The sequence below is a fragment of the Carettochelys insculpta genome, chromosome 22 (genome assembly GCF_033958435.1).
Source record: "Carettochelys insculpta isolate YL-2023 chromosome 22, ASM3395843v1, whole genome shotgun sequence".
NCBI classification, from domain to species: Eukaryota; Metazoa; Chordata; order Testudines; family Carettochelyidae; genus Carettochelys; species Carettochelys insculpta.
The window spans coordinates 9,647,995-9,671,301 of NC_134158.1; the positions used below are offsets into that span (position 1 = coordinate 9,647,995).

Consider the following 23,307-nt stretch of genomic DNA (forward strand, 5'->3'; position numbering starts at 1 on the left):
GGGGAATCTGGACGAAACCACTGAGGGGGGGAATCTGGGAGAAACCACTGAGGGAGGGGTGACTAAACCAATGAGGGTGATTCTGGGAGAAGCCACTGAGGAAAAGGGAATAAACCGCTTGGAGCGTTGAGCAGAATAAAGCACTGACAGCCAATGCTGGTGGGGGGTGGGGGGGCGGGATTTGGGCACGACCATCGAGAGACCGAATAATCACACTGGGAGAAACTACTGAATGGGGGGAAGAAACCATCAAGAGCTCAATAGAGGGGGAGGCAGAATAATCCATTAAAAGATAGGGAAAGTGAAAAGAGGAGGAACGTGGTCGAAACCAGTGAGTAGGCGCCGGGGGGCTGGGCTATCAAAAATAGAATAGTCTGGGAGAAACCATTTAGCTGGGGAGGTGCTCACGCTCATTGGCAGTAGGCTGGGCTAAACCATTCTGATCTGGGTGCAAGTGAGACTGGGTTGTACCATTAGAAGGGAAAAAAATTGGACTGCACCATTTTTAATCCACGGGGGTGAGGCCGTCTGAATTATTGACAGGAGAACGATGGGACTGAACCACCCTGTTGCCATGTGTGCAGGTGTGCGTGTGCTAGGATGGGGTTGAACCATTTTGAAAGTGGGGGGGAGTTGAATCATCCCATTGATGCTCAGGAGAAAGCAGGAAGACAAGGATTATCCTTGAGAACAACAAGAAGTCCTGGGACGCCTTATAGACTAACAGATATTTTGGAGCATCAGCTTTCGTGGGCAAAGACCCGCTGCATCCTTGCCATCCAGGTGCTGAACTGAGCTACCCCGGCTGAGACAGCTCAGGGACAGGGGACTGCAGGGTGTGTTTCAGTGGGTGGTGCACATCCATCCCGGCCTCCGTGCACAGTACAAAATTTATTCCACCCAGGGATTGGGAAAAATCCCCAGAGGGAAAAGTGCTCTCAGCCCCCCAACCCCTAAGGGTCCCAGATCCCTTTGCTCTAACCACTACCCCCCACTCCCCCTTCCAGAACCAGGGATACAACCCAGGAGTCCTGGGGGGTGGGCATCTGCTTCAGTGCAACAGCTGTGGGGGGGGCCTCAGGCCCCACCTGCCCTGTGAGCCGCCCCCTGCCTGGGGGTGGGGCAGGTGGGGGCGCCCCCAGCCCGGTCTAGGCTTGGAGAAGGGTCATGCCCCGCCCCCAATCACCAGCCCCCACGCTTGGAGGACTAGCACACTCCCCCCACCCACCTGGGCTTTTCTAGCCTCCCGCACTCTATGCTGAGGAAGCCGCTCTGGGCGGGGCGTTTTCGGCGCTCGCTGGTCTTCCCCCCGACGCCGCGCAGGCGCAGTGGTGGTCTGGGTCCGCAGCTGGCCGGGGTGCATGTGCGTGGCCATGCCGAAGGGGGGGAAGCCGCTGCCGCCGCCGCCGCGGGAGGAGTGGGTGGGGGATGGGGAGGAGCCGCGCGGGGAGGCCGCAGGTGAGCGGGGGATGGGACGGGAGGGACCCGGCGGGGGGGGGCGGAGTTGGGGGCGGGGCGGGAGGGACCTGGTGGGTGGGGGGGTAGAGTTGGGGGCGGGGCAGGGCGGGGGGGACCTGGTGGGGGGGGGGGCAGGGCAGGAGGGACCCGGTGGGGGGCAGAGTTGGGGGCGGGGTGGGGGAAGCTGGTGGGTGGGGGGGGGCAGAGTTGGGGGCGGGGCAGGGCAGGGCAGGAGGGACCCGGTGGGGGGGCAGAGTTGGGGGCGGGGTGGGGGGAGCTGGTGGGTGGGGGGGCAGAGTTGGGGGCGGGGCAGGGCAGGAGGGACCCGGTGGGGGGGGCAGAGTTGGGGGGGTGGGGGGGACCCGGCGGGTAGGGGGCAGAGTTGGGGGAGTTAAGTAGGAGCAGGCCAAGTGTGGGGTCAGAGTGGGCTGGAGCAGCACAAGAGATGGGGACCGAGCAGGGGCCTAGCCCTAAGCTGGCTGCAGCAGAGGGAGGGCTGTGGGGGAAGAGGCTTTGGAGGGAAGGGGTAGTGGGGGAGGAGGCGGGAGCTGGGCTGGGACCCGAGCTGGGTTATGTGGGGGGAGCTGCGGTTCAGGCTGGACCGCAGGAGAGGATGAATCTGATGCAGGTGGGACGCCGGGACACGCCAGTCTCAGAGGTAGGAAGCAGCTGGCTGAGCCAGGCTCAGCGAGGGCAGATCTGGATTAGTGGGGTAAGAGGCAGCTACCCACCCATGTAGGAGACCTGCCCCTGCAGGACCTGGGCAGTGGGGCGGGGGGTGGGCTCCAGTGCGAGCGGGGAGCCAGGATGCCGGGGTTCTCTCACCCCTGCTGGGTTCATCTCTCCGAACTTCTCGTTTCAGACAAAGTGGTGAAGAAAGGCAAGAAGGACAAAAGGACCAAGAAGTCGGTAAGGAGCAGGGCTGAGTCCGGCCATCCTGGGGGAAGGAGTGAGCTCTGGGGCAGAGCCCAGGAGGTCAGAGGTTGGGCTGGAGCTCAGGCAGTTCTAAACCCGCCTCTGCCGCTGCTGTGCAATGTGGGTTAAATCACTTTGCTGTTTTGTGCTCTTGTGTCATGTCACGCTGTGTGTCTGTGCAGCGCCCGGCCCGACGGGGCCCTGATCTCAGCCGGGGCAGGGACTGTCTCTCGCTGTGTGTCTGTGCAGCGCCCGGCCCGACGGGGCCCTGATCTCAGCCAGGGCAGGGACTGTCTCTCGCTGTGTCTGTGCAGTGCCCGGCCCGACAGGGCCCTGATCTCAGCCAGGGCAGGGACTGTCTCTCGCTGTGTGTCTGTGCAGCGCCTGGCCCGACGGGGCCCTGATCTCAGCCGGGGCAGGGACTGTCTCTTGCTGTGTGTCTGTGCAGCGCCCGGCCCGACAGGGCGCTGATCTCAGCTGGGGCAGGGACTGTCTCTCGCTGTGTGTCTGTGCAGCACCCGGCCCGACAGGGCCCTGATCTCAGCCGGGGCAGGGACTGTCTCTCGCTGTGTGTCTGCCCAGCGCCCGGCCCGACAGGGCCCTGATCTCAGCCGGGGCGGGGACTGTCTCTCGCTGTGTGTTTGTGCAGCGCCCGGCCCGACGGGGCCCTGATCTCAGCTGTAATTTAGGTGTACTAAACACAAGAACGAGTATGTGCAACTCGCTGCTGTCTGCTGTGGGACACACGAGGAAGGGTGGCTGGATTGCCCCTAGCACACAGCTGTTTCCCACAGGTGGGGCAGGTTTGACCTGTCTCTTCTGCCCTCCCCAGTTCTTTGAGGAGTTGGCTGTGGAGGAGAAACAAGTCAGCGAGCAGCAGGCCATCCTGAAGGAGGAGCAGCAGCAGCAGTTGCAGCAGGTGAGCAGAGAAGTGAATCCCTCCAGCGGGCTGCTGGGCGTTAGTGGAGGATCTACATTAAATATGCAGCTCTGCCTGGTCAGGGTCCCTCCCGAGGTTCTCGCAGGCTGAGCGCGTGGGAGGTCTGACCCCCCCAATTCCCCACAGTCCCAACAGCAGAAGAAGAAGCGGGACAAGAGGAAAGACAAGAAGAAGAAGGAGGCAGAGGAGGATGAGGAGGAACACCAGCTGATCGAGAGGCTGAAGAAGCTGTCGGCACAGCACAGCGATGATGAAGAAGATGGTGAGGCGGGCAGGAGGGAGTGGGGTGAAGCGGGGGAAGCTAGGACGCCTGGGTTCCATTCCCGGTTCTGGTCGGGGGGAGCGTGGACCAGCTGTTTGGGGCAGCTCAGGACTCCTGGGTTTTCCACAGCCCCGAGAAACTCAGCTGGATAGATGACAGGAGCTCCCCTCTCCACGGTTTGGGCACCTTGCAGGATGGAGAGCTCTCTGGGGTGCACATGGTGGGTGCCGTCTGGCGTAGAGAGCAGTCAGAGCGCAGCGGTGGCGTCAGCTCTGGGGTATGGAGGATGATGTCATCCTGCCAGCCAGGTCCCCGAGACCTCACTCGTAGTTCTGCAGAAAAGGACCTGGGAGTTGTAGTGGACGAGAAACTGGACGCGAGTCAACAGTGTGCCGGTGTAGCCAAGAAGGCTAAGGGCATATGAGGTTGCATCAAGAGCAGTGTTGCCAGATGATCTAGAGAAGTGATCGTTCCTCTTTATTTGGCTTTGGTAAGGTCGCATCTCGAGGATTGTGTCCAGTTCTGGACCCCAATTATAGGAAAGATGTGGACGCACCGGAAAGGGGCCAGCAGAGGATGATCAAAATAATTAGGGGGCTGGAGCATATGACCGATGAAGAAAAGTTGAGGGAATTGGGTTTGTTGAGTCTGCAGAAGAGAAACTTGAGGGGGGACTTGATAACAGCCTTCAAATTACTGAAGGGAGGCTGCAAAGAGGCTGGAGAGAGACTGTTCACAGTGGTCATGGACAGCAGAACACGGAGCAATGGTCTCAAGTTGCGGTTGGGAAGGTCCAGGTTAAACATGAGGAAAAACTTTTTCACTAGGAGGGTGGTGAAGCATTGGAATGGTCCACCCAGGGAAGTGCTGGAGTCTCCATTCCTGGAGGTGTTTAAGTCTCGCCTTGACAAAGCCCTGGCGGGGCTGATCTGATGGGTTTGGTCCTGCCTAGGGCAGGGGGCTGGACTTGATGGTTTTTTTAGGTCTTTTCCAGCTTTATTGTTCTATGGTTCTATGACTTTCCCCCAAGGGTTGGTCCCTCTGAGGGCCAGGCTGGGCAAATGGGTTAGGAAGCAAGACCTCCATTCTTCATGGTCCTCAGCCTCCACCCCATCGCTCCCACCCTGTGGAGGGACATCCCAGTCCCACGGGCAACCCACCAGGAAACGGTCTCTCCCACACCCCGTGTCCTCATCTTGGATCTCTCTAGCCTCTGGAAGACCAAGATCTCTATGGTACCTGCTCCCCATAAGCGAAGCGGTTGTGTTTCCCTTTCATCGATCCCTGAAATCTTTCTCCTGCTTCTTTTCCAGCGGCTGTTCCCGTCATCAAAGGCGGCAAAAAAAAGAAGGTGAGACTCGAGGCTGGAAGCTGTAGGGTTCAGGGAGGGTTCTCTAAACATGGGTCTACACAAGGGGGTGTGGCTGGAGAGAACCCTAAGAATGTGCTGAAGATGAGGCTGTAAGGAACAGATTCTCCACCTTTGGTGGAGATGGGACCTCATGGGGCATCTCCCGGTGGGACAGAGGGTCGGGTGCTTTGGTGAGGAACAGGGGAAGGCCCGCCCTTCACAAACCACCTCGGCTTTGCCTCCCCCACCAGGGAGGGAATGTGTTTGCCTCCCTGAGCCAGGAGCAGAGCGAGGAAGAGGAGGAGGAGGAGACGCCGAGACCTGACAAACCCAAGAACAAGAGCAACAAGGTTGGCTTGCCTAGACCAAATGCAGCAGGGACGGAGTTGTGTGGGGCCGACTTCTAGGGCGGGAGAGCAGTGGGAGTCGAGGAGCCTGGACTCCTGGGTTCTCTCCCTGTTTCTGGGAGGGGAGTGGGGCTCATGGGTTCGAACGGGGAGGCTGGAAGAGGGAATGTCCGTGTTTGAAGACCTGTTGGGGATGCAGAAGTGGGGGCTCAACCCTGTCCCCCATGAGGGTCTGGGATCTCCCCGGGCTGGATGTGTTTCCATACCCATCCTGGTGGGAGCTCGGGGAATGAGGGGCTGGAGGATGCTCCTGCCCTGGGGATGGGAGTGAAGTAACTTCCAGGGCCAAGTTGAGCTGACTGGGCACCACCCGCAGGCCCCACCTGATGGCCAAGAGAAACAGCCAGGGAGGAAGTTGCCAAAGGAGGATAAGCCAAAAGGAAAACAGGCCAGTCCCCTAATGAGCCCCGTGGGGGGTGGGCCCCTTGGTTTGAGCCAGGCTGCTAGTACTGGCCCTGGCTGTGGGAGGGGAGTGTGGCCTAGGGATTAGAGCAACAAAACTGGAAACTAGGCCTGCTGGTCATATCCCTGGCTCTGGGAGAAAGGGGCAGAGTCTGGTGGTTAGAGCAGGGGGCTGGGAGCCAGGACTCCTGGGTTTTCTCCGCAGCTCTGGGAAGGGACTGGGGCCTGGGTGCTTAGAGCAGGGGTCCTGGGAGCCAGGACTCCTGGGTTCTCTCCCAGTTCTGGGAGGAGGGGGCTGGTTCCTTGGATTAAAGCAGAGTGTGGGGGCTAGCTGAGCCAGCCAGGGGCATGGGCAGTGGTCGAACTGGGGACAGGAGGGCGGGGAGGCCGGGCTGGGCCAGGCCGGGCCAGAGATGCCGCGTCTCACCAGGACAGGGTGTGCTCTGTGCTTCCAGCAGGAGGAGGAGGAGGAGGAGGAGGAACAGGGCAAAAAGAGGAAGAGCCGGAAAAACGAGAAGAACAAAGGAAGGCAGCAGGTGCGGAGACGGGCAGGAGGAAGCCAGTGCCCCAGTGCTGCACTAGGGGGCACTGTGCTGCCGGGAGCAGGGTGTGGGCTCAGTAAGGGGCGCTGTCCCCTCACAGCGGTGCTGGCTTCAGTGCTGCAATGGTGCGCTAGGGGGCGCCATCCCCTTGCAGCCAGTGCTCACTGCAGTGCTCCAGTGCTGCACTGGGGGGCGCTGTCCCCTTCCAGCCAGTGCTCGGTGCTGCGCTAGGGGGCACTGTCCCCTCCCAGCCAGTGTTGGCTCCAGTGCCCCAGTGATGCACAAGGGGGCACCATCCCCTCCCTGCCAGTGCTCATTGCAGTGTCCCAGTGCTGTACTAGGGGGCGCCGTCCCCTTCCAGCCAGTGCTGGCTCCAGTGCCCAGCCAGTGCTCACTGCGGTGCCCCAGCACTGCGCTAGGGGGCACTGTCCCCTCCCAGCCAGTGCTGGCTCCAGTGCCCAGCCAGTGCTCACTGCGCTGCCCCAGCACTGCACTCCAGGGCGCTTTGCTGGCTGGTGTGTGTCTGGCGCTAGCAGCCGAGGCTCCTCGCTCAGTCCGACCGCGCCGTCTCTGAGAGCTCTGGCTTTGCCCACGCTTCCCAGGGCGGAGGATCAGGCTTTGCTGTTCTGGCCCAGAGCGAGGGAGAGGAGGAGAGTGACGAGGAAGAAGAACCCAAAGGCAAAGCCAGCAAGGTGAGTGTTGGGTGGGTGGGTCTAGTGGCTAGAGCTGGAGGGGGCTGGGAATCGGGGCTTCTGGGTTGCACCCGCAGCTCCCGCAGGGCAGTGGTGTCTAGTGGTTAGGGCAGGAGGGACTCCTGGGTGCTCTCCCTAGCTCGGGGAGCAGTGGCCTCAAGTGGGTTGGAGCAGGGGGCTGGGAGGGGAGCGGGGCCCCTGGTCCTGGGGGCAGCGGTGGCTTGTGGGTTAAAGCAGGACCATTTCTGGGCTGCAGCAACAGTTCCTGGAGGGGAGTGGGGCCTAGTGGTTAGCACAGCAGAGGCTGGGAGCCAGGACTCCTAGGTTCTCTCTCCCTCTCAGGCAGAACGGCCCAAGCGGCGCATTCTGCAGGGTGCGTTTCCAATGGCTTTCTCGGGAGAAGGGGCCTTGTGGTTCTCTCTCTGGATGAGATGAGGCTGGGTGGGGTCCTGGGGCGATCTGGGGTTCCAGGGAGGAGGCGGGATACCCCGTCAGCCGAGTCTCCGAACGCCTTCATGCGCTTTCGTCTTTTTCCTTCCAGGCTGCAAATACACAGGCCGAGTCTGGTCCAGACCAGAAGAAAATGAAAGGGAAAAAGCCTCAACCAACCCAGGTAAGGGCTTGTGCGCGTCCCTACAAGCCATGGCCACTGGGGGGGGCGCTGTGCTGTGGGAGCAGGGTTGGAGGCTCAAGTCAGGGATACTCTCCCCTCACGGGCAGGGCTGGCACTAGGGGGCGCTGTGCTGCGTGAGACGGCTGTGTGGCTTGTACCCAGCCGCCCCCCACCCTAGAAGTGGCTGCATTTTGGCGCCGGGAGAACCTCAGTGTGGGCGGCTGATCTGGCCTCTGTTCTGCCGCAGAACAAATTTGCCGCGCTGGAGTCGGAGGAGGAGGAGCTGGAAGAAGACGAGGAGGAGCCAGAAAAGGGCAAAGAGAAGCCCAAGCGAGGCAGTGAGCCTGTAAGATCCCGGCCTGCTCCCGGCAGGGGTTGGGTTTGCCCTATCTGGTCCTCATTCGTCTCACCTCTGAGCTAGCCCAGCGAACTGTGGGCTTCTCAGCTCGTTTCCAAGCATCCTAGGGGGCTTCGTCTCCTGCCTGGGCAACCTCAGTAGAGAGCTGCTGTGTGAATCAGCCATGGAGCCAAGCTCCACCCGGCCTCTCTCTCCTCTCCCCCCCGCCCACCGTCCCGAAAGGGGGTCCCCGCGGAAGCAGGGCTGAGGCATATCAGAAGGGGAGGAGGCTATGGGGTGAGGAGCTGGGAGTCCTGGGCCCTCTCCCCGACTCGAGGAAGGCAGTGAGGTCTAGTGGTTAGATTGGGGGTAGGGGAGTTGGGAGGCGGGACTCCTGGGCCTTCTCCCTGGCTTGAGGAGGGCAGTGAGGTCTAGTGGTTAGAGCGGAGGTGGGAGAAGGCCGTTTCGATAACCAGCCTCCTGTGGCCAACGCAGCCGTCGGAAGAGGATGAGGACGACGACGGGGAGAAGAAGGAGAATGACCCCTATGCGCACCTCAGCAAGAAGGAGAGAAAAAAGCTCAAGAAGCAGGTGAGCTCAGGGTGGGAAGGGGCGGGGCTTCTGCCAAACAGGCCCCGCCCCCAGGAAGGCAGCTCCCGGATGGCTTCTAGCCACCTCCACTCTCCTGCTCATGCTCCCAGAATCCTTTGCGGTTGTCCAGTTGCTCCTGAAGCTGGTTGATGGCTGGGGGGGCGGGTTCTGTCCCAGGCTCTGGGTGGGAAATGGGGCCTTGTCCTGGCCTGAGAGGTACCTGCCTAGTTGGCCTCGCGGCTGGGTACCGGCAGGGAGTCACCTCGAGCTGTCCTGCAGCTGGAATTCGAGCGCCAGGTGGCAACGCTGAAGGCGGCCAACGCGGCGGAGAACGACTTCTCGGTGTCGCAGGCGGAGATGTCCTCGCGGCAGGCCATGCTGGAGAATGCCTCTGATATCAAGGTACTGTGCCCCCCCCCCAAGTCGATTTGGACCATCCTGTGTCGTCCCCCCCCCGCCCCCGAGTTGATTTGGACTATCCCATTCCCCCTCCCTACCCCCATATTTTGTCAGCAGTTGGTGTTTCCCACTGTGGTGCCCTCTCTTCCCCGGTAGTGTGCCAGGTGTTAATGGTATGTTCTTCCACCCCTTCTCCGAATTCTTCTTCCCCACCCCCCGCAGGGTGGGGGAACTGGTATTTCCCACTGGGTAGGACCAGCAGCAGCATGGAAGGGGTTAAACCCAGCCCCATCCATCCATCACAGGTAGAGCAGGCTGGGTTGTACAGGAGCTGGGTGGGAGACTGGGTTGAACCATTTCACAACAGGGGGATTGGTGTGGGACGTACCATGTGATGGGGTGTGGTATGGGGGGGAGCGGGGGGGTTGGCTTGTACCACGCAGCAGGATCTGAGTGGGAGACTGGGTTGAACCATTTCACAAGAGGGGGATTGGGGTGGGTTGCACCACCTGATGGGGGTGTACACCATGGGATAGAGGGGGCTGGGTTGTACCATTCTGCAGGAGCTGGGTGGGAGGCTGGGTTCCCTCATTTCGCAAGAGGGGCAGTGGTGTGGGTCGGGGGCATATAGGGGGGACTGTTTGGGATAGAAAGGGGAGCAGCTGGACCCATGGGGTGGCAGGCGCCATTGGTTGCGTACCCTGGCAAGGACGCAGCGTGGCTTGCACAGCTGTCCTACGGGAGGCGGAACGGGGGATGAGTCGGTTGCACAATGAGGAAGTGGGTCGTACCAAGAGGCCCTTAGAATAGGGTTGCCAACTCTCCAGGGTTCTTCTGGAGTGCCCGGGAGCTAAAGATTGATTTGAAGATTGTCTTGCGGTTGAAACTTCTGGAAATCCGTCCGACCGTAACTGGCAACCCTGGAGGGTGCGGGGGCGTGGGGAGAGGGTGGTAGCGCGGGATGGCAGGGGTTGGGTCGGGGTGGGGGAACACACATCTAGCAGCGGGGGAGAGGGATCATAGAATCATAGAACACTAGGACCGGAAGGGGCCTCGAGAGGCCGTCGAGTCCAGTCCCCTGCCCCGATGGCAGGACCGACCACTATCTACACCATCCCTGACAGACATCTGTCTAACCTGGTCTTAAATATCTCCAGAGGTGGAGATTCCACAACCTCCCCAGGCAATTTATTCCACTGTTTGACCACCCTGACAGTTAGGAACTTTTTCCTAATGTCCAACCTAAACCTCCCTTGCTGCAGTTTAAGCCCATTGCCTCTTGTTCCATCCTCAGAGGCCAAGAAGAACAAGTTTTCTCCCTTCTCCTTATGACACCCTTTTAGATATCTGAAAACTGCTACCATATCGACTCTCAATCTTCTCTTTTCCAAGCTAAACAAGCCCAGTTCTTTCAGTCTTCCTTCATAGGTCATGTTCTCTAGACCTTTGATCGTTCTTGTTTCTCTCCTCTGGACCCTCTCCAATTTCTCCACATCCTTCCTGATCTGCGGTGCCCAGAACTGGACACAATACTCCAGTTGAGGCCTAACCAGCTCAGAGTAGAGCGGGAGAATGACTTCTCGTGTCTTGTCCACAACACACCTGTTAATGCATCCCAGAATCATGTTTGCTTTTTTTGCAACAGCATCACGCTGTTGACTCATATTTAACTTGTGATCTACTAGAACTCCTAGATCCCTTTGTGCTGTAGTCGTTCCTAGACAGTCTTTTTCCATTCTGTATGTGTGAAACAGATTATTCCTTCCTAAGTGCAGCACCTGACATTTATGTTTATTAAACTTCATTCTGTTTATTTCAGCCCATTTCTCCAATTTATCTAGATCGTTCTGAATTATGACTCTATTCTCCAAGGTAGTTGCAATCCCTCCCAGCTTGGTATCATCTGCAAACTTAATAAGACGTACCATCTTGTCCCCATCTCTCTCTCTTTCTCCGCCCCCCCCCCAACGCTGATTTGCAGCTGGAGAAGTTCAGCATCTCAGCCCATGGCAAGGAGCTCTTCGTCAACGCGGACCTGTACATTGTGGCCGGGCGCCGGTACGGCCTGGTGGGACCCAACGGGTAAGCGCCTGGCTGAATTCTCCACCCCCACGCTCGCCCGCCGCAGTCAGGGTTGAGCCCTGTGCGCCACTCGGGGGTGCCGTGTTTCCTGCCTCTCCGCTCAACCCGCCCTGTCCTTCCCCGCTGCAGGAAGGGCAAAACCACCTTGTTGAAGCACATCGCAAACCGGGCCCTGAGCATCCCCCCCAACATCGACGTGCTGCTCTGTGAGCAAGGTACGGGGGGGCAGGGCTGGGAGCCAGGACTCCTGGGATCTATCCCCAGCTCTGGGAGGGGAGTAGGGTGTAGTGGTTAGAGCAGGGGCTGGAAGCCAGGACTCCTGGGTTCTCCCAGCGCTGGGAGGCAGTGGGGGCTGGTGGTTAAAGCAGGGGCTGGGAGCCAGGACTCCTGGGTTCTCTCCCCGGCGCTGGGGGGGCAGCGGGGGCTGGTGGTTAGAGCAGGGGCTGGGAGCCAGGACTCCTGGGCTCTCCCGGCGCTGGGTGGGAGGTAGTGGGGGCTGATGGTTTGACCAGAGAACTCGGGGACTCCTCCCCTCTCCAGAGGTGGTGGCGGACGAGACGCCCGCCGTCCAGGCGGTGCTCAAGGCCGACACCAAGCGGCTGAAGCTGTTGGAGGAGGAGAAGCGGCTGCAGGCGTTGCTGGAGAAGGGAGACGACAGTGCGTCAGAGCAGCTGGAAAAGGTGTGTGGGGTGAGGGGGGCGGGAATTGTACCACTGGATCTGCTCGGGGGCAGGGGTGGAGCTGCCATGGGGCAGGATCAAGGGATGGCTGTGGAGGCACAGAGAGGGCGCCAGGAAGAGCCACGGAGGGAGACGAGGGGCTTGGAAGGGGGCGGGGTGGGAACCAGAGGGAGGAAACAGCTCCCCACTGAACCCCCCCATCCCCGCCCCTGCAGGTGTATGAGGAGCTGCGGGCCACGGGGGCGGCGGCAGCGGAAGCCAAAGCCCGGCGCATCCTGGCCGGTCTGGGCTTCAACCCCGAGATGCAGAACCGGCAGACCAAGAAGTTCTCAGGCGGCTGGCGCATGAGGGTGTCTCTGGCCAGGTGGGGCGGGGTGGGAGGCGGGGCTTCCTGCGCCTGTGGTCCCGTGTTCCCTGCCTGGCGTGGGTCGGCCGGGGCTTCTGGGTCACATGTACAGCGGGGCAGCTGGGCACCGGGCTGAGACCTGTCTGCTCATTACACCCAACTGGGAGCTGGCGAGGCCTCGCGTGGAGTGTTCTGGGCTCTCCAGTATAGCAGGGACGTGGGTGTGTTGGAGAGAGTCCAGTGCAGAGCACCCGAAATATCTAGGGGAGCCCCTGGCCTACCAGGAGGGGGCTGAGGGATTCGGGCTTGTTTAGTTCGCAGAAGGGAAGAGCGAGGGGGGATTTGAACGCAGCTTCCTGCAGGGAGCTCTGGAGAGAGGCTGTTCTCAGTGGTGGCGGACGGCAGAACAAGGAGCAATGGGCTGAAGTTACAGAGGGGGAGGTGTCGGTTGGATATTAGGAAAACTCTTTCCCCAGGTGGGTGGTGAAGCGCTGGGATGTGTTGCCTAGAGAGGTGGTGGAATCTCCATCCCTGGAGGTGTTTAAGTCCCGGCCTGGCCAGGCCCTGGCTGGGATGATTTAGTTGGGGTTGGTCCTGCTTTGGGCAGGTGGCCTGTTCCCTGCCTCCCAGATGCAGGCGTCCCCTTTGCCGTCCCGCGGGGCGCCTCTGGGGGGTGCTGCTCACCCCTCCCCGTCTCCCCCAGGGCCTTGTTCATGGAGCCTACCCTGCTCATGCTGGACGAACCCACCAACCACCTGGATCTCAACGCGGTCATCTGGCTGAACAAGTGGGTGCCCAGCCCTGGAGAGACCCTTCCCCGAGGGGGCTCAGCAGCTGACCCCCCTCTCGAGGGGGGACCCAAGAATCCTGCGCAGTTGGGAATGGGGGGAATTCCGCTCCTCCCCCTTGTGGAGTGAGGGGTCGGGGAGGCCGGGAAAGCAGACAGAAATTAGGGGGGTTGGAAGAAGGGGAGGGGTCTGGCCTCTTGGGGGGGTTCCCCGAGGGGACAGGGCTCTCAGCAAGAGGGGAGGGCTGGGAAGGATCCTCCCGGCTCAGTGGGGCTGGCAGGGGGCGCATGGGGCTCGGTGTGGGGGTCAGAGGAGACCGGCCCTATTCCCGCCCCACCGCTCCCGGGGATTGCGTGTTGGGTACTTCGGCTCTGTCCCCTCTCTGTCTGATAGTGTCTGTCCGTCTGTCCTTCGCTCGCCCCCCAGCTACCTGCAGACCTGGAAGAAAACCCTCCTCATCGTCTCCCACGACCAGGGCTTCCTGGACGACGTCTGCACCGACATCGTCCACCTGGACGGGCAGAAGCTCTACTACTACCGGGGCAACTACAGTGAGTTTGGGCTGGGAGGGGCATTCGCAGAGGCAGGTGGGTCACCTGGCGGCTGGTTTGCCCCTGGGTCTCTCTCCGGGGTAGGAAGGTTTGTGCGTTAAGGGTGCATCCTGGGAGTTGTAGTTGAGGTGCATCATGGGAGATGTAGTCTAGGCAGGGAGCTCAGCCAAGAGCAGAGAAGGGGAACCAGAGGGGCCTGGACTACAGCTCCCATGAGCTGCTGTGGAGACCAAGTCAGAAACACCCTCCCCCCACTTTCCATTGGCCAAAAATGCCGGTTTCTCCCCCCGAAAATCAGTTGTGGAGGGCAATTTTTGACCAGCCTGGATGGTCAGCGTCCTCCCCGGGCCTGCTGGGAGTCACAGTGGCTGCACTGGGAGCCCTGGGGCCCAGGTTTGAGCCAGCTGGGCAGCCCCTGACACTCTCCTGGGGGTAGAACCCAGGAGTCCTGGCTCCCAGCCCCCCACCCCCCCCGCTCTAACCACTAGGCCTTGCTCTCCCCTCTCTGTGCCACAGTGACCTTCAAGAAGATGTACCAGCAGAAGCAGAAGGAGCTGCTCAAACAGTACGAGAAACAGGAGAAGAAACTCAAAGACCTCAAGGCCGGCGGGAAGTCGACTAAACAGGCGGTGAGTCCGGCGCTCCGGCCCCGGGGCGGAGAGGTTTCACAGCCGAGGGCCGTGGGAAGAAGGGATTGTGAGTTCAGTCCGTGTTGTGGGCTCAGACGTATTGTATGATTCCAGCTTCCAGTACTGTATAGTTTGCAGGCTGAGACTAGCGTGCGAGGCCTTTCCCTTCTAGGTTTCGATCGAGTATTCTCCTGCCTTGAATTTGCCGCACAGCGTTAAGCTGCGGAACTCCCTGCTGCAGGATGGCCCTGAATTAAGCGTGTCTTATCCAGCATCACACTGGGTTAACGGGCAGCCCTCAGGCTGAGGGGTGGCTGCTGAGCCCCCAGCTGGCTGTCACATGGGAACCCTCCCTTTCTTGCCATGGGACTCCTGCCCCCCCGAGGTGCGTTGTGGAATTCAGGCGTATCAAGCTGGTGGGCGCGGGCTGGGGAGCTGGGTTGCTGTGGGGTGAGGGACGAGGAGGTGGGAGACCGCAGCAGAGGAGTGTGTGGGTTTGCCGTGGGGCGAGGGAGGAGGTTGCGTACCAGGCCTATATGACTGGGCTCTGCGGAGGCAGCCCAGACGCCAGGCTAGATGGGCCCATCGCTCCGCCGCTCGCTCCACAGGAGAAGCAAACCAAGGAGGCACTCACCCGCAAGCAGCAGAAGTGCCGCAAGAAGAACCAGGACGAGGAGGCCAACGAGGCCCCTGAGCTGTTGAAGAGGCCCCGGGAGTACACGGTGAAATTCACCTTTCCCAACCCGCCGTCGCTCAGCCCTCCGATCCTAGGCCTGCACGGTACGGCCACGCTCAGCAGAGACCCGCTCCCGCTGCAGCCCGGCCTGTGCCCCAGCGAGAGGCTGTGGGGGTGCTATGGCAGAATGAACTCAGCCGTCCTTTCTGCCTCCTGGACATCTCCCACCCAGGCTCCCCAGCTGGCTGGTGGATTTCCCTTGCTTTCCTGCCCCAGATTGGTGGGTGACATTGCTCGAGAGGGCTGTTCACCAGCCGCTCCACCCCAGAGGTGGCTGCATTCCGGCATGACGAGAGCGACGCCTGCGTGGCGTTGCTGAGGGCTGTTCCTCCCTGCCGGCCGCCTCACCCCAGAGGTGGCTGCATTTCACCACCACAAAAGCAGTGCCTGTGTGGCATTGCTCAGGGCTGTTCCACCCTGCCCCCCATGTGCCCCACCCCAGAGGTGGCTGCATTTCAGCGCCATGAGAGAGAGGCCTGTGTGGTTTTGCTGAGGGCTGTTCCCTCCCTCCCTTCTGCCCCCCCAGCTGCGGCAGCATTTCACCACTGTGAAAGCAATGCCTGTGCGGCGTTGCTGAGGGCTGTTCCCACCCCCGCCCCCAGCTGCACCACCCCAGAGGTGGCTGCATTTCAGTGCCAAGTGAGCAATCTCTGTGCAGTGCCACTGTTCCCCAGAGGTGGCTGCAGCCCAGAGCTGGCTGGGTGCTCTCTTACCACCCCCTGGGGAAGCTGAGGGTTTCTCTCTGGGGCAGGTCCCTGTGGGGAGATACTGCGGTGCTGTGCCCCTTACCCCGTCCCTTCTCCGCAGGTGTCGTGTTTGGCTACGAGGGACAGCAGCTGCTCTTCAAGAATCTGGATTTTGGGATTGACATGGAGTCTAGAAGTAAGTGACCAGCTGGTGTTTGTTTGAGAGACCCTATCACAACAAGCCGGCCTGCTCACGGCCTCCCATCTCCCTCCGCCTGCAGCCTCAGCAACCCTACCCTTCCAGAGGGGTCATGCCTCTGCTCCCGCCCCACCCCGGCGCCCTAAGGATGAACCGGCTGTGTGCCGAGAGACCCTACAATAACAAACCCACCCCCACACGGCTCCATCATCAGTGACTCGAACCGTTTGGCCCCAGGAAGGAGCCCATTCCTAGCCGGCCGATCCGCTCGTCTAGTCACCTCACCACCCTTAGGGGACCCTATAATAACAAACCACCTCTGAACAGCCTCGAAAGACCATAAAATAATCATCCAGCTTGTGCAGCCTCGTAGGACCTACAATAACGGACTGGAATGCCTGGGAGACCAGCTCACGCAGTCCTGTAAGATCACCAGGGGGCTCTTTGTCAAGGCTGATCCCCACTCTGACACCCTGAGGGCTTTGGCTTAACAGCCTCCCAGGTCACAGATTCCCTGATCCCGGGGTAACTGCTACCCCCTCAAGTGAGAGAACCCAGGAACACACATGGGGGTGTCTCCTTGGGGGGTAACCCCAAGTTCTTATTGTTCCTTAGGGGAGAGCTTGGAAACAATTAAGCAGCAATCTGATCGCTTAACCTTCCAGGCTTAGGCAGGGGTATACACAGCCCCTTTTCTGGGACTCAGGAATCAAATCGTTGCCTTTAAATGAAAAAGGTGGATTATTAGCAAAAGATGCAGTAGACGCCGAAAGCACTGAAGCGTACTCGCTTGCTAGACGTGAAAAAAGGAGAGCGAAACGCACAGGGTGTTACCTCCCCGGGATTCAGTTTAGAAGTTTCAGCGCACAGGGAGGAACATGAGCCCTGAGAAGTCCCCCACCGAACCCAGAATAAACAGTAACTTGGTCAAAAACGAGAGGTCCTGGGGCACCTGATAGACTAACCGCCCACGAAAGCTGATGCTCCAAAAATCGAAGACCCAGCGGGTCTTTGCCCACGGAAGCTCATGCTCCGAAATATTAACCTGACCGCGTCCGACTAAACGTTCCTTTGTACTTACGTGTCTTTATGCCCGGATCTCCTGATTCCCGGATATTTCCTAAATTCCTTAAGCTCCGCTCAGGTTTAAACATTTGTCTCTCTCCCCGCCCTCTGGCCAGACGTAATGATCCCTCGGCAAGTAATTGGTTCAGTAAATAAATAAATAAATAAATAAATAAAAAGTGCCCCTCTTTCTTCCCATTGGCTCACCCGGCTGCTTGTCCCCCAGAGGTCCCCCTCTCGCTGGGTTTAACCCTTTCCAGGCATTCATTCATTTTTGACAACTTACGACGATAGAGCAGCTTGCGTAGCACCCCCAGGAGACCCTACAATAACAAACCACACCGTGCGTTCCCCAGGCGTCTCTCTAACAGCAAACCAGCCCGGGCGGGATTGTAGCAACCCCGAGAGAACGAACATGACCGAAGCGACCCCTGTAGCATCCTCAAGAGGCTGGCGCGAGTCACCGGGGTTGGGCGTAGGGTGCCTGGCTGTGGGGGACAAGGGGGGTGGCTAGAGGGCGCGGCAGGGGATTTGGGGCTATTTTGTGTTCAGCTCCATGGGACGTATAAAAACGCTGCCGTGTGAGCCCCGCTGAGAAGAGCTCGGACGCCCCTGGGCTGTCCCACGCCAAGTGATGCCCTGCAGCCGAGGGGGAGAGCCAGGCTGACAAATCAGTCCCAGCACCCACGCCTGTTGTCCCGGCCTGACTCACGGCTGCTCTCTTTCCCCCCCCTCAGTCTGCATCGTGGGGCCCAACGGCGTGGGGAAGAGTACGCTGTTGCTGCTGCTGACGGGAAAGCTGACACCGGTAAGGAGCCCCTCCCAGAACCAGGGCTCGTCCTAATCTTTTCCCCACCCCCAGGGCAGAATAAATTTTATTGCTTGCGCCGACGTGCACCAGCACTAGACATGCTGCCAGCTGTGGGTGTCCCGCATATCAGCGGGGCAGGACCCGAACCTCGGCCAGACAGGATGACCAAGGAACGCTGCCTGGAACCGCCCCCTCTGACGCGCATCCCGGATTCGTCCGATTCTGTTCTGCAGCCACGTGTCTTCCCTACCTCCCTCCCTGTCGTAAGCGGCTGTTTGGCTCTTCCCCAGCCGCCCCGCCCCAGAGGTGGCTGCATCTCGGTGCAGGGTCGCTGCCCATGGTTAGCATGCTGGAGGGAAGGAGTGACCACAAACCCCTTTTTCTCTTCTTTTCAGACCCGGGGGGAGATGAGGAAAAACCATCGCCTAGTAAGTAACGATGGGGCCCACAGGCTAAGGGTGGGTGGTGCGAGCCCAGGCTGGGATGATGGAGCTGTGTGTTGGGATGTGGGGCACTCCAGGGCTGGGGCGCGGAGAGGGGGACCAGGGGATAAGGGGGCAGGGCTTCGGGTGTTGACTCCGCCCCTCTCTCCCGGCAGAAAATCGGCTTCTTTAACCAGCAGTACGCCGACCAGCTGAACATGCAGGAGACGGCGACCGAGTACTTGCAGCGCAACTTCAACCTGCCCTACCAGGACGCCCGCAAGTGCCTGGGGCGGTTCGGCCTCGAGAGCCACGCCCACACCATCCAGATCTGCAAGCTCTCGGGTACTGGGGGAGGGGCTTCCAGGAAGGGGGCGGGGCATGGGCGGGGGAGGGGAGCTGGGAAGGGTTCAGCCCTCGGGCCGGGCAGTGGGGTTCCCCTGTCTCACTCCGTCCCCTCTCTGCCTTCCCTCCAGGGGGTCAGAAGGCTCGTGTGGTGTTTGCCGAGCTGGCCTGCAGGGAGCCCGATGTCCTCATCTTGGTGAGTGGGGCGGTAGGACAGGAGCGGGGGCGTGGGGCTGGGACCCTGGACGCCTGGGTTCTCTCTGGGATCAGGGAGGGGAGCGCAGTCCCGTGGTTGGGGGGGTGGGGGGGGAGCCCGGACGCCTGGGTTCTCTCTGGGAGCGCAGTCCCGTGGTTAGAGGTGGGGGAGGGAGCCCGGATGCCTGGGTTCTCTCTGGGAGCGCAGTCCCGTGGTTAGAGGGGGGGAGGGAGCCCGGACGCCTGGGTTCTCTCTGGGAGCGCAGTCCCGTGGTTAGAGGGCGGGGGAGGGAGCCCGGACGCCTGGGTTCTCTCTGGGAGCGCAGTCCCGTGGTTAGAGGGAGGGGAGGGAGCCCGGACGCCTGGGTTCTCTCTGGGAGCGCAGTCCCGTGGCTAGAGGGCGGGGGAGGGAGCCTGGACGCCTGGGTTCTCTCTGGGAGCGCAGTCCCGTGGTTAGAGTGGGGGGAGGGAGCCCGGACGCCTGGGTTCTCTCTGGGAGCGCAGTCCTGTGGCTAGAGGGGGGGGAGGGAGCCCGGATGCCTGGGTTCTCTCTGGGAGCGCAGTCCCGTGGTTAGAGGTGGGGGAGGGAGCCCGGACGCCTGGGTTCTCTCTGGGAGCGCAGTCCCGTGGTTAGAGTGGGGGAGGGAGCCCGGACACCTGGGTTTCCCCTGTGAGTGGGGAGGGAAGTGCAGTCCTGTGGTTAGAGGCAGGGAGGGAGCCCGGACTCCTGGGTTCTCTCCCTTCGCCATCTTGGTCCCTTCCTCAGGACGAACCTACCAATAACCTGGATATCGAGTCCATCGACGCCCTGGCTGACGCCATCAATGAGTACAAAGGGGGTGAGTGCACCCACAGGTGCTTGGACCAGGCTGGGTGGGCCCATTGATTTGGGCAGGGGGGTTTGGTTGGAATGTCCCATTGGTGTTTTGGGGGGGGGGTAAGGAATTCTGGGCCGGAAGGTCCTGTTGGGAATTCCAGGCAGGGAACAGCCCATTGGTGTTGGGGATGGGGGGGACGGTTCCAGGAAGGAAGGGCCCATTGGCATGGGCGGGGGAGGGGGGTGCATTCCAGACTGGAATGGCCCACTGGTGGAGGAGGGGGGGAATTTCAGGACAGATGCATCTGTTGGTTTTGGTCTGGGGAAGGTGGGGGAATACAAAGCTGGAAGGGCCCATTGGTCCGGGGAGGGGGAGAGGAGAATTCCAGACCGGAATGGCCCATTGGAGTGCGACTTGTGGGTTGGGTAAGCCCATTTGTCTGGTGGTGGTAGGGGGAGGGAATTTCCGGTTGCTGGGTCCATTGGTCCCTTCCGAGGGGAGCAGATGGGTTATGGTAGAGATGAATCCCACTTCCTTCGCTGGGTGTCGCAAATTACCCAGCATGCATTTCCCCTGGGCGAGACCATCCCCAGCCAGTGGGGGGGGGGGGGGGCGGTGCCCGATGTGACGGTATCCCATCCCTGCTCCTGGCCGTGGTGGCTCCCGCTGCTCACCGAACCTGCCCCTCCGCAGCTGTCCTCATCGTCAGCCACGATGCCCGGCTGATCACGGAGACCAACTGCCAGCTGTGGGTGGTGGAGGAGCAGAGCGTCAACCAGATCGACGGCGACTTCGACGACTACAAGCGGGAGGTGCTGGAGGCCCTGGGCGAGGTCATCATCAGCCGGCCCCGCGAGTGAGCCAGTGGGCGGGGCCTCCCCGTGCTCCGCCCTCCCCGTGGACTCTCCATTCACCCTTCTGCAGCAGGACTCCTGGAGAGCAGAGGGGGCGGGGCTAGACCTGCAGTGAGGTGGGGTTTCCCCCTCTGCCTGCTTCCTTTCTGGGGAGGGGTTATTTATAGGGGGAGGGTGTTTGTATTGGAATGGTGTGGTCTGGTGCAGGCGGGGAGGGGTCTGTGCCCCATTGCTGGACTCTTCTCACCCCTCCCCCACCCCCAGCTGCTCTGTGAATGGTTTGAGCCTTGTTCTGCTTCCCTTCGACGAGTTTCAATAAAAAGAGGGAGAACAAAAGTGGCTGGTGGTGGCTGTGATGGGGGGAGGGGGGACCACCTCCCTTAATGTGGGGAGGGGCCTCTGGACTGTGCCCGCCCAGCTCGTGCCATGCAGAATGGACCCATCTTGTGCCCTAGCTGGGGAAATGCTCCATGGTCTCTGGGTCAGCTGACTCCCCCCCCCCATTTCACTGTACCATGTGGGCACTTCCTGGTAGGAAACCTTAGCTGGCACCAATGACGACTGCGTTTTACTGGGCTTGGTTTTGGAGGCAGAGCTGTGAATGTTTTCCCCAGGAGCTCTCTCTACTCCTGGCCATGCACCTATCCCTGCTTGGGCCCCACTGCCATGAATCAGCTGACCCCTGGCTCCTGCCCTCTCTCTGCCAGAGCCTCAGCTCTGCAGGCCCTGCCCAGGGCATCCTGCTATTACCAAGCCCCTGTCTCCAGTGGGGGGGGGAGAGGCATGTGTATATATATTTTCAGCCGCTCTCCTTTAGCACAGTCTGGATTTGATCTTGCAGTTGGATCCATTGACCCCATCCCAGTTTTGTCATCAGTAGGTTTCAGAGTTAATGCTCCCTGCCTTTTGGGGGGGGTGGGCGGGTCCTGTCTGTTACAGGCCTCTGCAGTCCCCTTTAACAAGGGTATTGGCAACTTGCATGGTGGGTGCAGTAGGCTGGCTCTAGCATGCTTGCTTAGCAGTAGGTTTCAGAGTGAACATGCAGTGCTGTGGGGAACCAGAATGGGAGGCTGCCAGCTGTTGCAACTCAAAGTTATTGCTGCAGCTATGGGAGGAACTGCCAGGTGCACTAGTGAGTCAAGCAGCCTTTGCCCTGGCCTCTAGAAGGAAGCAGCAACATGCATACCCCCTCCCCAGGGAGGAGGCTTACACTGCAGATTCTTGGCCCAGTCAAGGCAGGACAGGGGCACATACCAGCCTTCCCCTCAGCAAACTAAAAACCTGCAGTAGTAGGTTCTCACCCTTGCTGTAGACTGGGGGGTTCTGCAGCTGGTTGACGGATGGGCTGAGGCTCCCAGCAGTTCCCAACCAGGGAGACTGGGTGACCAAAGGCAATTCAAAAACAGGGGGGGCAGGGAGGCAGAGCTGTAATTTTGCCCTTCATGTTTATAACAAAAGGGGAGATTATTAAAATAACACTCCAGGTACTCTAGTTCAAGCAGAGCTGTGGTGGGGGAAAAGACATCTCCAAACTGCTTCCCTTGGCTTAAACCCCCCAATCACAGGGGAGGCCAAGGGACCCCTGTGGCTGGAAGTCAGTGGGGCACAGAGCTCTGGCAAGGACAAGGGGGACTCCCACCCCCACCCGGGGCAGAGCTCTGCTGGCAGCACCAGCCTCAAGAACCTGGGCCAAGGGAGACCCCAACACTTCTCCCCTCCACAGCTAGTGCAGAGGCTGGAAGCCGATCAGCTCTGCCCTCGCTCCCCACCAGTCTCTGGGTGCCCTGTCTCTGCCCTGCAGCTGAAATGGTTCTCAGGGGAAGATTGGCTGAGCTGCCTGACAGCTGTTGAGAACCACTTCAGGAGTGTGAATGGCTTAACAACCACAGTGGAGCCAGCCCAGACCCTGTTGGAATGTGTGACCCACAGAGTGGGAAATCCTGCATTAGACCCAGCTGATGGGTTGGGTAGGGAAGAGGGCCCATGAGGCAGGTACCTCCTCCCCAACCCCATGAGCAGAGATAGTGGCTGTGCTCCCTCTGCAGGCCTGAGCCCCGTACAGGACTTGAGGAAGCCTGGCTCTATCCTGGAGCTTGCGCGCACAGGCTCTGGAGCGCTTCGGGCATCTCCAATGAGGTTCAACAAGCCTGAGTTTTCTCCAGGGACAGCTACGAAGGACATCAGCCCCAGGCTCCCCATCCATTCTCTACGTACAAGTAAATGGACATAAATCAGACAGCAGGAATGGTCATGTACAGAAGGCTGTGGGGGGACACTTCAAGCTCCCTGGCCACTCAGCAGCAGATTTAAAGGTGACAGTCCCAAACCAAAGACGAAATGGAGAGAGAAATCTCTGAGCTGCAATTTATTTGCAAATTACAGAGACTGGGAGCGGCTCACAGCTTACAAAGGCAGTTTCTCTGCCCAGGGTGTTGTTAACTCCCCATTACACTCTGACAATGTCTCACATCCCCCTGTCTGAGCTGACTTTTTTCCTCTTTCGATAAGTGCTGTTGATACTGGGCCATTTCCACCTTGCTGAATAGATGTGGTCAGCTCTGGGACCCCACTCTTTAAATACCCCTCTGAAACCACCCCCCCACTCATGCATCTGACGAAGCAGGTCATTGCCCACAGAAGCTGATGCTCCAAACTCTGTCTATAAGGTGCCACAAGACTTCAAGTTATTCCCATCCCTAACGAGGCTCCGGTTTCCCCAGCGTCACTGGAATGGGTCAGCTGGAGTTCAGTAAGGGACTTCCGCAGAAAGGGCTCGGATTCACCTCACTACTCAACCTGAGGCAGCCAGCCCCGGGGAGCTGTTTCAGGCCAAACGGCCGACGCTTGGCAGAGTTAGGAGCAACCCAAGAGCTTGTCAAGCACCAGCTCTGCTTGTGGCGAGCCCCCAGCATAGGCTGGAGTGAGGGATTCTAGCCCTGGGAGCACCCGCCCAGGCTCCTGCTGCATTAGCGGCAAAATGACCGGAGAGCGAGCTCATAGCAGGGCCCCTTTCTATTGCGGCAGTGCCCAGCAGCTCCTGCGGTAGCAACGGGGTTACCACCTCGGTGGTAAATGAAAACTGGCTCCGTGCTCCTTCCTCTCACTCCCTGCCCCGGGCCAGGCCTGGGAGCCCGTGTACCTGCCAAGCAAAGGTAGGGGGCAGCCCTGGAAGAGCAGGGTGAGGATCTGGC

At 60.2% G+C, this 23,307-nt stretch overlaps 1 protein-coding gene across 3 annotated transcripts; it reads left to right on the forward strand.

The window, feature by feature from the left end:
* Positions 1-1,346: 1,346 nt before the first annotated feature.
* On the forward strand, positions 1,347-20,446 carry ABCF1 (ATP binding cassette subfamily F member 1). 3 transcript variants are annotated; one of them, XM_075016638.1, is made up of 28 exons: positions 1,347-1,458; positions 2,321-2,367; positions 3,206-3,292; positions 3,440-3,575; positions 4,889-4,926; positions 5,178-5,276; positions 5,650-5,721; positions 6,191-6,271; positions 6,880-6,969; positions 7,511-7,582; positions 7,830-7,928; positions 8,415-8,510; positions 8,790-8,912; positions 10,891-10,991; positions 11,121-11,206; positions 11,532-11,671; positions 11,887-12,035; positions 12,721-12,804; positions 13,232-13,356; positions 13,873-13,985; positions 14,594-14,765; positions 15,529-15,603; positions 17,409-17,479; positions 17,878-17,910; positions 18,081-18,249; positions 18,381-18,445; positions 19,211-19,283; positions 19,956-20,446. In XM_075016638.1, exons 1-28 carry the CDS (start codon positions 1,362-1,364, stop codon positions 20,120-20,122), a joined length of 2,760 nt encoding a protein of 919 aa, XP_074872739.1. In that variant the 5' UTR covers positions 1,347-1,361; the 3' UTR covers positions 20,123-20,446. The 3 variants fall into 3 exon arrangements, with proteins under 3 accessions (XP_074872739.1, XP_074872740.1, XP_074872741.1); XM_075016639.1 differs by having other exon boundaries at positions 6,194-6,271; XM_075016640.1 differs by lacking the exon at positions 5,650-5,721.
* The last annotated feature ends 2,861 nt before the right edge of the window (positions 20,447-23,307 follow it).

Bases quoted from the DNA above. Each gene is read 5' to 3' on its own strand.
- ABCF1 (XM_075016638.1), top strand. From the start codon at position 1,362: ATGTGCGTGGCCATGCCGAAGGGGGGGAAGCCGCTGCCGCCGCCGCCG. The intron at 4,927-5,177 runs GTGAGACTCGAG...CTCCCCCACCAG, and splicing joins AAGGCGGCAAAAAAAAGAAG to GGAGGGAATGTGTTTGCCTC. The intron at 11,207-11,531 runs GTACGGGGGGGC...TCCCCTCTCCAG, and splicing joins CGTGCTGCTCTGTGAGCAAG to AGGTGGTGGCGGACGAGACG.